The following is a 13,837-nucleotide window of genomic DNA, read 5'->3' as shown; positions in this document are numbered from 1 at the left end:
TATTATATATATATATATATATATAATATTATATAATATATATATATATAATTATTTTTATATTTATATATAATATATATATAATATTTTTTATATATATATATATATATAATTATATATATATATAAAAGGCATATTTTTGTAATACAATATATACATACATATATATATATTTATTAATATATATATATATTTAATATATTAAAAATTATAATATATATATAATATATATGTATTTTTCTTCTTTTAACGGGGGTTTCATGTCTACCCCCCCGTGGTCACGCAGATATTTAAGTAGTTTTAGTTGTGATGCTTTTGGATTTGGTACGTGGTAGGGTCCCAGTTCCTTTCCACGGAGGGGCCCGGTGGAAACCTTTTTTAGGTAATATTCTCCTTTTTAGGGTTTGGGACCAGCATTTGATTTTGGGCGGCTTGGCCCCCAGTGGCTAGGTGGCAATCAAGGTGAAGTCCTTCCCCAAGGAAAAACGGGGCATCGGTACTAAACCCCTAAATTTTCAGATTGCCGTGTGACGTCTTGATCCGACGCTCTAACCATTGGGCCCACCGGGGCCCTTATATATATTTATATTATATATAATATTTTATATTAAATTTTAATAATATAAAATTATAAATAATAATTTATTATATAGATATATAAATATATATTATTATATATTTTATAATATCTATGTATATATATGTAGTATGATATGATGTGATATGTTGTTGTTGGTTATGCTATTATATATATATATATATATATATATATATATATATATATATACTATATATATATTCATGTATATGCATACATGTAAACTAACATATAAAGCACACACACACACACACACCACACAACACACACACACACACAACACACACACACATTATCTATATATATATATATATATATATCATATATATATTATATATATGTACATACATATAATATATATTATGTATATGATAATTATATTAATATATAATAAACATAAGAAAATATTCATGTATATGCATACATTTAAAATACATATAAACACAGACACACACACACACACACACACACGGAACGTGTGACCACGCCCAACGCACACGTCGCGCCAACTCTGTCTATATGTGTGTGTGTGTGTGTTGTGTCTGTGTGTGTGTGTGTGTGTGTGTGTTTAATATATATATATATATATATATATATATATATATATATATATATATATATATATATATATATGAAAGATGGAATAATGCAATGCTGCATTGATATAGATATATAATAATTCTCCCTGACCAGACCTCGAACCTAGGTCACTTCGGGTATGAAACCGGAGGGCCAGTACTAAACCAACCATGCCACACAACCCACAAAAGGAGTGTGCAACTAAGATCTCACGAGCTCCATAGATATTACCTATCTACTTATACATGAATAAAGATATCGAGGTTTTACACACACTCCCCGTGAGCACTGGGTGGAAATTGATTTAGAAAATCGAAACTGAAGTCAGATTTACCGCGTTGATTTAGATATGTAATAATCCTCCCTGACCAGGCCACGAACCTAGGTCACTCCGCGTTTAACTGATTAAGGTTACATGATACGGCAAATACCTTGTTAGATATAAATATTAAAATATTCAAAACTTTAAATATCTATCAATAAATATCTTAAAAATAACAATAAATATATTAGTAATCAAAGCATAAATATTATGCATATTTTCTTATTGAAAATATTAGTCTCCCTAAAGAAACTAATATGACTCTCTATGTAGAAAAAAGTATGAATGAGAATGAATATCTTCACAATACAAGAGATGTATTTGACCGGTTTCGATTGTGTTTTCGTCAGAAATACATGAGTATTTCTGACGAAGACCAATCGAAACCGGTCAAATACATCTCTTGTATTGTGAAGATATTCATTTTCATACATACCTTTTCTACATCTGTCAATATGAAGACGGTTCAAGACCCTGTATGTCACAATTCTCCCCCATTACATTTTTCAGTGTATGGGGGAGACAAGTACATACGTCTTTGTCTGAGAATGTTGCACATCTTTCCAATACATGTGCGACCGTTAATGGCTCTTGGCATCCCTCCAAACTGCTTCACTTTTAGCCATCATCGGCTCATGAGTTAGTCTTGTGTGCCCAATTCTTAGTTTTGTTAATACTTCTACTTTTCGGTTGGGATGGATGCTGGTCACCCATCTGCCAAGGTCATCTCTAATCTCTTGCAGTTTGTTTCCAGAGATATGCCTCCACTGTTCCTTCCATTTGTTGCTAAGACAAATCCTGATGCTGGGTTTCAGGTGGGTGTGTGGTAGAAGAAAATGAGTATGGCATGGCTGAGCGGCAGCTGCCTTGGTCTTCCGATCAGCTCGCTCACTCCCACTGATACCAACATGTGCTGGAGCGAAACTAAGAGTTATCTTTTTATGTGTTGACATCAGTGTAAACCAATCTTGAACATCCCTCACTATTGGATGTGATGTGTTTAAGCTCTTGATTGCTTGCAAGGCACTACGAGTCACAGGAGAATGGTTTGTAAGATCTCTAGCCATCTTAACTGCTGCAAGGATGGCATGTAACTTTGCAGTGAAGATCGAGGCTGCTAGAGAAAGACTGCCAAATGCAGTCTTTCTTCTCCTTCTGCTGCATCATTTTCAGATTTCGAACCATCTGTATATATTGCATCTGATCCTTGGTACTTAGAAATGTGCTGAAGAAATATCTCTGACTTCTGCTTCAGATCTCTCCCCTTTCCCAATTCCGACCAAATCCAGCTCAACTTGATTAGTCCAAGGGGGGAATTGGGGAATTCCAACAGCCAGAACCTTAGTGAGATTTCAATTAAGATTTTCCACAAGATTCCTCATTCTCCTACCGTAGGATCGGCTATCCTCAAGAATCCTTTGTAGTCTCGTGTAGTAAATCAGGTTAATGTAGTCCTAGTGTAATAAAAGAGGTGGTTCTCCACTCTCAGTGTACAGGGATTCCACAGGTGAAGACCTGGAAGCCCCTGTACAGATTCTGAGAGCTTCATTATGAACTGAGTCCAACATCTGGAGAACAGTGGAAGTTGCAGATGAATAAGCCTCACATAGTCAAGCTTACTACGAATAAGCGCTCGGTAAAGTCGCAGAAGCGTTGTGCAGTCTGCAACCCAAGATAGATGTGAAAGAACCCGCAAAATACTAAGCGCTTCCGTATCCTTCACATTTAACTATTTGATGTGTGGCACCCATGTAAGCTTTGAGTCAAAAATTAGACCCAAGTACTTCACCTCATGGACAAATTGAAGTTGATTTGCTTCTAAATAGAGGGAAGGATGGAACTTTCCTCGTTTATGGAAATGTATAACCATGGTCTTGCTTGGAGAAAATTTTAACCGATGGTATACTGCCCACTGTACAACCTGATTTACTGCAGCCTGCATATGTCCTTGCACATCCTGTAAGCAGAACAGTGTAAAGTCATCCACATACAAATTACATGAGACAGCTCTTAAAACATCCGTCATTTATAGCAATGGAAAACAGGGTCACACTTAAGACACTCCCTTGTGGGACCCCTTCCAGCTGATCTTCCAGATTAGAGAAACTGTTTCCCACCCAAACTCTTAAATTTCTGTTAGCAAGGAAGCTTTGTATGAAGGAGGTAATGCTCCTTCTAAACCAATGTCATAGAGCTTCATGAGTATGCCATACTTCCAAGTAGTATTGTAAACCTTTTCAAGGTGAAAGAAGACTGCCAACATGAGACGTTGCTGTGTGAAGGAATTCTGTATAGCAGTTTCCATCCTCACAACTGCATCTGTGGTCGATCTCAATTTTCCAAACCCATATTGATATGGGATCAGCACGTTTTCCTTTTCTAGCAGCCATGTCAACCTGAAGTTTACCAGTTTTCCATCAGCTTGCAGATGCATCTGGTGAGAGAAATTGGTCTGTGATTTCTTGGTGTGGAAGCATCCTTGCCTGGTTTAGGAAGAGGAATGATTATAACCTCTTTCCATGTGGATGGCGCTGTGCTCTCCCTATACATCCTATTGAATAGGTCCAACAGGAACTTCTGGGAGCTCTCCGGTAAGTGAGATATCATTTGGTATGGAATATCGTCACTTCCTGGAGCAGTCTTATGGCAGAGCTGCAAACCAGAGTCCATCTCCTTGTACAAAAATGGCAAGTTGTATATAAGTTCTGCTGCAGTCCTACTGAAGAACGACACTGGGTGTCGCTCCCGTTCATCCCAAAGAGTGGAGAATTGGGCAGTGTAAGATGCTCTAGAGGAGATTTCTGCCATGGATTTAGCTAGCTTATTTGTAACCTCTTTTTTGTGTGTGAGGATTATGCTATCTATCTTCAAAGCAGGTGGTGACATAGATGTGCTCTTTCCAGCAATATTACACACCTTGTCCCATACCTATGCTAAGGAGGTCCCTGAGTTAATCGAGGAGACATACTGTTTCCACAACGTCCGTCTAGCCTCCTTTAATACTTGCCTGGCCTTGGTTTGGGTCCTTTTGTAATGGATCAAGGTTACTTCTTGCTCCAACAGCTTGTTGGCATTCATCAGACCGCCACAGTATCGAAGGTCAATGGTACTGCCCACTACTTTTGGGAATGGATGCTTCTGCTGCAAGGTGAATTCGTGATGTGAAGTGATTAACAGCATCTTGAACACACTGGAAATCATTCACAGATCCTTGCAATACTGCAGTTTATCTAAAAATATTCCAGCCCACATGTTCAAGTAGCCATCTCTGCACTCCATTCGCTGGAATACCATTCACCTCCTCCAAAAGTATTGGAAAGTAAGTCTTCCATGACCTGCGAAGTGAAATTCAACTGTGAATCAGGTGAACCAATTGACAGGTCTATATTGGAGAATGTCCCAGTTTGAAATTTAAAATGTGTGGGAGTGTCACTGTTAAGTAAAATTATATCTATTCTTAAGAATAAGGTCTCCAAGGCCCTTCCTTGAGGGTTGCACAAAGTGTCTCTCCAGAGGTAATGCCGACCACTGAAATCTCCCGAGTAAAATTAGATTTGGCAACTACCCAAGTAGATCTTCCAAATCATCTATGTTGAGATTATGTGGAGGAAGGTAGATGGATGCAACAGTGTAAGGTCATGTCAAGCCTATTCCCACAGCCTTCACCTGCAGTGTTGTCTACAGGTGGATGGCCTGGAAGGGAATATGCTGACATACCATTACTGCCACTCCTCCATGAGGTCCATTATCAAAGGTTCCATAATGGGCCTGAAATTGGAATCCTCTCAGGGAAATCGAACAATTTTCCCTGGTCATAATCTCTTGTAGGCATACACAAAATGGGTTACATGATGTTGCAGTTCTTCCCATTTTGCATGAATTCCCTGACAGTTCCATAGGGTTGGGCACATATGGCTTTACCTTGAAGTGGTACCATGCTTAACTGATTCTGGAAGGACTAACGTTTCAAGTTAGAAGGAGAGCTAATGTCGACTGTACCAAACCATTTACTGCCACTACATTAAAATTCTTTAGTTCCTCTAACAGTTTCTCCTCAGAATACCTCATCGGCTCTCTGGAAAAGACAATTCCCTTACACTGATTGAGTGTTTTGTGAGAACATGAAACATGAGCCTCAGGAATGTCGCACATCACACGCATAATGGTCACTCTCATCAACTATCAGGCTACCATCTTGCTGTGGGGTGATGCGAGGACCACTATTTTCCAAGGACTTTTCTCCTTCTTACCTGGTTTGGGAGCCCAGGAACGATTATGATTCCCGTTCTTGCCCTTTGGAAGTGGGAAAGGTTCCAGAGTGACATGTGACGTTCCAGAGGGAACGGCCAGGTGATTGCGTAAGTCATTAGGGAGAGAGCTAGATCTTTGTAAATTTGTATGATCATACAAATCAGAATTTTTCATTTCCTCACCCCCTCACCTACCATGGAAGCCAACGAGGGGAAGCTATAGGTTGGGCTCAAAATCTTCCAACAGCCACAGGGATAGTGAGGAAATATACACAGCCACTATTACAGTACTGATGGCAGTCGCGGGACCTATGCGCTACCGACTGAACAGTGCCTCCTTGACCCTGGCCATGTTTGATCAGCTGATTGACTTGACCAGGCCTTGATCAAGCCACCCATCTAACCAGAATAAAAGACCAAAGAGGTGTGTTACTAGCTGCAGAGTGCAGCATGCAGCATCGCTCAACCTCCAGGACTCATGTTTCCTAGTATCACTAGCATCCCGTAAAAGTAAAATTCAGAATAAGTAAAAAGTAAAAGTCAAAGCACACATGGTTCACAGTAGAACGTAAAGTAAAAGAATAAATACGACCAGCATAGATACACCTAGGCAAGTAAAAAGGGGCAGTACAATCTAGTTTCAGCCTCTGTGGTGTAAAATCCAGACAGGTAATCCATAGGGTAAAGTCACAGAACAGTCAGAGTATCCACTTCTTTTATTACAACAAACAAGTTACAGAGTTTGGAAAGAAGAGTGGGAAGCAAGAATGGGGATAGGGGAAGGATAAGGGGTGGAAGAAAATTAATTTTAGGAGAAGAAAAAGCAGCCGAGGCTTAAACCAGAATGCAAGGTAAAGCTTGGGCTAATAGTTGTAGTGGGTTCTTTGAAAGGAGGAAAAGGGTGAGGGTGGCCCAGCGCCATCTTGAATCTTTTGTGTTCAATTTGGGTGTCCTCGGGCGCGCGGGGCTTCCCGTACGACCTTGAGCACCTGCCCGCACTGGAGGTCGCGTGCTCGCGGCGTTCTCGTGGGAAGTGGATGAAGGCGCGCGGCCCGTGACCCCGTTATTACGAACTTAACAGTTTGATTCTCAGCTAATCTGGGAGGTTGGGATAAAAGTTAACAGTTTAGGCGCCATCTGCGGTGTGCTCTAGGCACGGCCTCCTCGACCGTGACTCCAGGGCTATCCCTCGGCTAACCTATGCTGTTGAAGCAGGTTGAAGCTCGGAGGTGGTCGCTAATCAGGGACTGGCCATTTCTGCCTCTGTCAACAGGACTTACAGAGAGGCGCGACCCTGGCGGTCACGTCACGATTGGATTTATACCATGACACTTCTTTTCTCGGCTCACATAAACCCTTGCAACAAAGGATTTATGGTCCTGGCAGCAGCAAGTGTCACGTTCCAGAAACCGAAACCTGTGGGATAGTGGGGTAAGGATATAGGATGTTGGGTCCACGCTATGGTGAAGGATAATGAGGAAATGAGGGTGAGGTTATGGTAGTCATGTAGCATCATGTGACGAGGTGAAAGTATTTAAAAGCGGGGATGTGAGGGCTGTGGCTAGGGGAGGTTAAACTTTAGTTTAAGAAATTGAAAGGTTACAACATACCAAAAGAAAATTAACTATGTTAAAAACAGGACGAGAGAATACAAACAAAACAAAAACTGAACAAAACAAGGGATAGGGGAAGGGGAAAGGTGAAAATGAAGGAGTAGGAGGTGGCTTTGAAAGATGCGGCCAAGCCTAAAAAACTGCATCCACTTCTTTTTTCTTTCCCATGACAAAGAAAAAAGATCATGGCCTTATCCCGGTCCCTGGCCGAAATGAAAGATGGTGTTGAATCTATCCAGCCAGTCTGTATGCCAAGCACGGTGTTGGCCTGTTTACAGACCAACCTACACCACTCAATGTTCAGAGGAAGCAGAGAAGCTTCCTCATGAAGTTCAGATATAATAAATTGATCCCAATCTACCATATAGATCCATTTGAGTGCCTTATTCTGAACAAGCGGAAGTTTGCGCTTGTTAGTGTATGCTGTTTGTGTGAGTGCAAGTGGTGTGTATGTGAGGAGAGGTTTGATCAGTGTTTTCTATAGATGCAGCTTCGTGTGTGGGGCCGCACTTTTAAATCAATAAAGTGAATGTAAGGCTTTTCTTGCCAAGGCGCCTTTGAATTGATATGCAAGTGAAATCGAAAGTAGATGTCAAAGGTTAACAAAGGATGGTACAAGAAAATCTAACTTGGAGAGGTGCTTGTAGTCTGTTGAAAGTGTTGAGGTAAACGTTGTTGCAAGGAGGAAGTTTTCGTGGTCTTTTGTTTTTGTCGTGTTAGTCTTGATATGCCATTTATGCTTCCATCTCAAGATGGTGTCCAGTTCCTGAAAGCGCATTGTGTCGAGCTACGGTGTACAGTCGCCAGCACATCTGCGTGTGTGGGGTTCGGAAAGTCGTTTGTGTTTAATGTATAGAGTGTTGGAATGAGTATGCTGCCCTGAGATACTCCAGCGTGCATTGAAATGGTGCCTGAAACTTTGTTTAAGAACTCTAATTTTAATCTGTGGTCATCAAGAAAACTGCAGAGTAACTTTTTGATCAAAGGTAGGAAGTTAAATTTAGTACATAGCTAGTACTTCAGGCCAGCATGCCAGACACTGTCGAAGGCTCACTCAACATCTTTTGTGACAAGAACAGTCTTTAGTCGTCGGTCTTTGTTGTTGTTTATGTAGTTTGTGATGATGTTGAGTGCGTCTTGCGTCGAGCGATGCGAGCGAAAGCCAAATTGTTTGTATGAGAGAAGGTTATGGACTTCGAGATACCACCTTAGCCTATTTTTTTTTTCGAAAGGTTAGTAGACTAAACGGGCTCTGGGTTAGTTTCTACCCTCTTCTCTTAACTCCAGGTATCAATTTCTTGAATTATGGTAGTGAACACGGGATGAGGAGGGTGAGGGTAGAAAACCTGGGCCCATTGTTCTTCAAAAAATTTGATAACATCCAAGGGATCTGAAACTTTTACGTTAATATGAATGAGGTGAGAGAAGGGGGGTAGTTACTATCTTTACGTTGTTAGATTTTTTGCCAAAATTCCCGTCGATTATGAACTCTGTTGCATACTAAATTTTTAACTAAATCTATCCATTTTTTTGTCGGTCGTTATCAAGACTATCGATGACGCGTCTTCTTAGAATAGATAAGTCCCATCGAACATGGCTTAATCTGTTTAAATTTAGTAACGACTCGTAAACAGGTCAGGAGACATTTTGTCCTTCAGATGGCTGAAATGATATGCTAGTTATTACCTGAGACCTAGGAGTGCTCAGCATAGTTGAGCGATGAGGCGAAGAGTAATTCAAGCTCATCTATTGTTTGGATCAAGACCCGTCAGATTAATTCAAAGTTTTGATATTTTAATTTGGATTTAAACGACTCCCACTGGTTGTTTATACTGAAAGATCGTCTTTCTTTGTTTAGTATTGGTGATGTGGAAATTTTAATTATGATGGGTATGTGGTCTCAAGTCGGGTCCTATGTATTGTCTTTTGGTTTCAAAAATAGAAAAGAGTTGCCTACCGTGGGCATTGGTGCTTTGGTGTAGTGTCGTGTGGGTAGTGTTGATATCTCCAGCAAAGAAGACTGGGAGTTTTGTATAATTGAATAATTTGTTGAAGTCTGCAAGAGGTAAATTAGTCCTTGGTTTTATATAGGCAGTGGAAAGGATAATAGGGCCCTGTTGGGTGAATAACCTGATTGCCATGAAGTCAGGGTGGCTGAATGAGAGGGTGAGGAACTCATGACTGAAAGTGGTTTTTATGAGGATACAGGACCATAGTGCCGAATTCTATAGCCATTGGTGATGGCTATAGAATTCAGTAGGACCACATCTGGGCGTTCTTGTTCTAGAAGGTCGGAAAAAAAAATACGGATTGAAAAAAATTGACCTTACATTTGTCTGAACGATCGTTAGCATATCACTCAGGGTAGACTCATTTTACCTAGGTTTACCTTGCATGGCGTCACCTGATCCCGGTAGCGATTCCGTGATCGAGCCCACTGATCTCAAAAAAAGACTGGATCGAGCAACTAATTGTTCTTAGAGCGCAGATTTGAAGTCAATAAAGTCTGGTCGGCGCCATATTGGATGTACCCAAATGAAACCGTGAGATTAACGCTAATATGGCGAAGCGGGGTACACAGTGCTGTGCATTTGGGTGTAGCAAGCGTAGAAAATATGGAAATGAGACAGAAAATTTTCGAAGTGATAGTGAAGGGAGTGACGACGACGAATCGATGATAAAGCGGAATTTTCCAAGGACTTTTCACGGGTAAGTTCTATCTCCGTTGTTCTAAATCGCGAACTTATCATGGACCGATCGACAATTTCTTTCTTGGAAGTCTCATGATGAGATACATTTAATATAAATGCAGCTTCAAATAGCAGTTTAAAGGCGATAAAGAATTTATTTTGGGATAAGGCTATGGTCAGAAGAAACATTTTTGACGAAAAGTGCGGGGTATCCTATGACTTAAGAAAGTTACCTAAAATACCTTTATAAATAATATAAAATCACTTGAAATAGCCTTAAAAGCTTTCTAATCGCTCCAGCTGCAATAAAGAAATGCTGTCCATTGTGAAATAAATGCACATTAAAAAGAAACACGCATATATATATATATATATATATATATATATATATATAATATATATATATATATATATATATATATATATATATATATATTCCGCACACTTGCTTATGTTTTGGGTACATCCAATATGGCCGCCACGATTTCAAGCTGGCTTCATTTCAAAACAATAGATGCTCGATCCAGTCTTTTTTGAGATCAGTGGATCGTGGCTCGATCACCGGTTCCTCGAGGTCAGGGAGAGAGTCCTGCGATCAGGACACAGGGCGGAAGTCCTGGGAATCAGCGGACCAATTCCTAATACTCCCGCGCTGTCCCAAGTGCTCCCTAGAAGGGAGCACGGCAAAGGCTCCTTCCAAGGGGAGAGGGAGCTCTTCCTCGGCTTCGGGAACGACTTCGATGTCGATCTCGGAGCCGCTACTCTCGTCGTCAAAGATGGTGTCATCCATACGATGACGACGACGCTGCGGGACTGGGGGATCCTTTTTGTCATTTTTTTTGCGCGCTTGTTTGGTGGTGAGATCTTTTTGCGTTTGTGTTCAGTTTTTTGTAGTGTTAAGTGCTTGTACAGTTTCTTTTGGATTTCGTTGTGGTGCTGGTTGCAAAACGAGGTATCTTTGTTTGGAGCAATGAGGCTGTGGGTCAGTGTTTGATCTCCTCTGGGACAACAATGCTGGGGACCCCGTTTTTCTGTAGCATGATAGGGACAATGTTTGCAAATTTTTCGTTGTATTTAACAGCAATGAGAGCTACGTGTAAGATGGCTTGTATTTTCGGGTTTGTGTTAGGTGTAAAAGTGTTGTTGAATTGGGGAGGTGAAGGCAGAGTTGTCCTGGAGGTAGATGCAGGTCGTCTGGGTGTGCTAGTCTGGGCAGGTTGTGTGGCGGCTGTTGTGGCGTATGAAGGAGCAGTGTTCTTGTTTTCCCTAAGTTGGGTTCGTTTTGCTTTGAGAATTTCCTTCCGTTTAGGGCAGGATCTGCAACGTGCGACCCCTCTCATTTGCAGTATTTGATGGTCTGCTTGCATTTGGCGAAAAAGTGACCTTCGCCACCGCAACGAGAGCATCTGTGTGTGTGTGTGTGTGTGGTGTGCATGTGTGTTTATTGTGTTAATAACGGTAGCAGTTGAGGGACCAATGTATTAAACGTCGTGATCCCACGTGAGAGAAGTTTCTGGCTTCCTCTGGGCAGAAACACGAATCTTAACGATTCGTGACTCAGGGCTTGTAAACGTCAAGGACAGTGACGCCGTTTTTTGGCAGATACTTCATGACTGATAGACGCACACGATCGTGGAAGGATCGTCCTGTTGATCTTATTAGCCACTACCGTGCATTTAGCCTTCGTTTCGGGAAAGGGGAATGGAGTAAAGCCTTGATCTTTCAACTTCCTTTGGCCTTCGTCCGAAAGGAATAGGGTCGTTGTTCCGGTTTGGCTACTGTCACCTTGAAGCCATTGTGGGTCTTAAAGAGGTGTGTGACTGCCACCTCAGTGAGAGTGAAAATTTTCTGGAGAGCCACCTCACAACAGATGGGCTATCCAGCATATGACAATTTTATGACATGGCCCATGGTCATGCCATAGCGTGGGTGATTTGAAGGGTCAAAGTTCCGTCTAGCAGGTTGTATTACCGACAGAACGGGGAAGGTGGTTGACGGCGTCGAAAAGGTGGGGCTCCCACCTGCCTATTCGTTTCCTATACGACTTTTCCGAGCGGCATCATGAGAAGGTCTGCCAGACCAGACCCTAACAAAGGATGGCAACTTGCAACGCACCTTAAGGCAGGCACGCTAAGGCCCCCCTTACATCCCCTCCCCTGCGGGAGGTACAAGTCTGCCCACGTCCGAGCACGAGATGAGGTCCAGTTCACCGTCAATGCGAAGCGAGTTATCCTAATGCCGAAAAAAATACGTAAAACAAAGCAATAACAGGGCACGAAGCTAATTGCGAGCACTTAGATTCGCGGCAACAACGTAAGGTGTGCGCAAAACAGCCAGGGAATCACGCAAGATCCAAGGTCGAGCTTGCTGTGGAGGAGTCAAATCGCTCTCTCTAACCACCACAACAAAAACCTTAGGACCAAGAGGTCCTGGAAGTCCTTACAAAAAAAAAGGGGGGGCGGGGTACATTAAATCCTCGCGGACGGAAACGTAGCACACAAAATGTTGAAATAATAGGAAATGTTATGATAAAATAAAATATACAAAAGGTAAAACCAATAACAAAAACAATAAAAGATTAGAAGAAATAATTAAGAAAATCATAATTATAATAAAAAATACGTAAAACAATCTTCTGCGATTCATTAATAAAAATCGTAAAATAAGTTCTCGCTGTAAAGGAGAAATTAAAATAATGACCAAGTAAAAATTAACCATAAAAAAAATCAAACTGAGCTTAAAATACAAGAGATAAAAAAGGTAAAAGGCAGATGCATTCGCAGCAGATGTGGATGTTCTGTTATCCGCACATCATGTGAAGAATCGTAAAAAATATGTGGATACCGAAGGGATCTCATTGAATTTTTTCTTTTTTCTTATGTACAAAAAGGTGTAAAATAAACGTAAAATGCATGTAAATAAATAGGGGTAGGATAGGAGCAGGAGAGGATAGGGTTAAAGTGAGAAGGTAGGGCAAACGGGAAAAAGGAATGGAAAAGAGGGAAGTCGGCATAGAAGTAGAAGGAAGAGTAAAGAGAAGGAACAAGAAGAGGGTAAGAAAAACGGGTACGAGGGGAAATGCGGCAGGATACAGGGCAGGATAGGGATAGGATGGAGACAGGAGAGGGATAGGATGGAGGCAGGATAGGGATAGGATGGAGGCTGGATAGTATAGGGATAGAGATAAAAGGTAGAACAAGCAACGAAAACGAATAGAAGAAGGAGAACTACCGTGGAAGTAGAGAGAAGGGAAAAAGCGAGGGGACAGAAAGAGGGTGCGAATAAGGGTATGAGAAGGATAGAAGGATCGGGGCAAAGAACAGGGGGGATAGGTGATAGGGGGATAGGTCCCCCGTGGGGACTCGGTGGAAATTGATTTAGAAACCGAACTCAGATGCACTGGAGTGTATATATATGAAAGATGGAATAATGCAATGCCGCATTGATTTAGATATATAACAATCCTCCCTGATCAAACCTCGAACCTGTTATTATTACTATTACTATTATTATTATTATTATTATTATTATTATTATTTTCAGTATGATTCTTATTAGCATTAATATTATTAGTAGTAGTACTAGTAGCAGTAGCATTGCTATTATTATTATAATCATTATCTTTATTATTACCATCATTCTTATTTTTGTTATTATTTTTATCACTATTATTATTATTATTATCATTAGCATTACCATTACTATTATTATTATCATTATTGTTGTTGTTGTTACCATTATTAATATTATCATTGTTATTGTTATTATTATCATTATCATCGTTA

The 13,837-nt window shown here is 40.8% G+C and overlaps 1 protein-coding gene across 1 annotated transcript in view; it reads left to right on the top strand.

Moving 5' to 3' along the window:
• The window catches only part of LOC119576721, a gene marked incomplete at its 5' end in the record, with an annotated part of 12,957 nt that extends 8,196 nt beyond the window's left edge, over window positions 1–4,761 (top strand). Inside the window, 3 exon segments of the mRNA XM_037924366.1 lie at window positions 2,254–2,314; window positions 4,563–4,605; window positions 4,745–4,761. Coding sequence (XP_037780294.1) covers window positions 2,254–2,314; window positions 4,563–4,605; window positions 4,745–4,761 — 121 coding nt within the window.
• Between the last annotated feature and the right edge of the window lie 9,076 nt (window positions 4,762–13,837).

Source organism: Penaeus monodon, chromosome 9, assembly GCF_015228065.2.
Source record: "Penaeus monodon isolate SGIC_2016 chromosome 9, NSTDA_Pmon_1, whole genome shotgun sequence".
NCBI classification, from domain to species: Eukaryota; Metazoa; Arthropoda; class Malacostraca; order Decapoda; family Penaeidae; genus Penaeus; species Penaeus monodon.
Note: the sequence above shows the minus strand (reverse complement) of the source record. Positions and strands in the feature narration are given on the sequence as shown.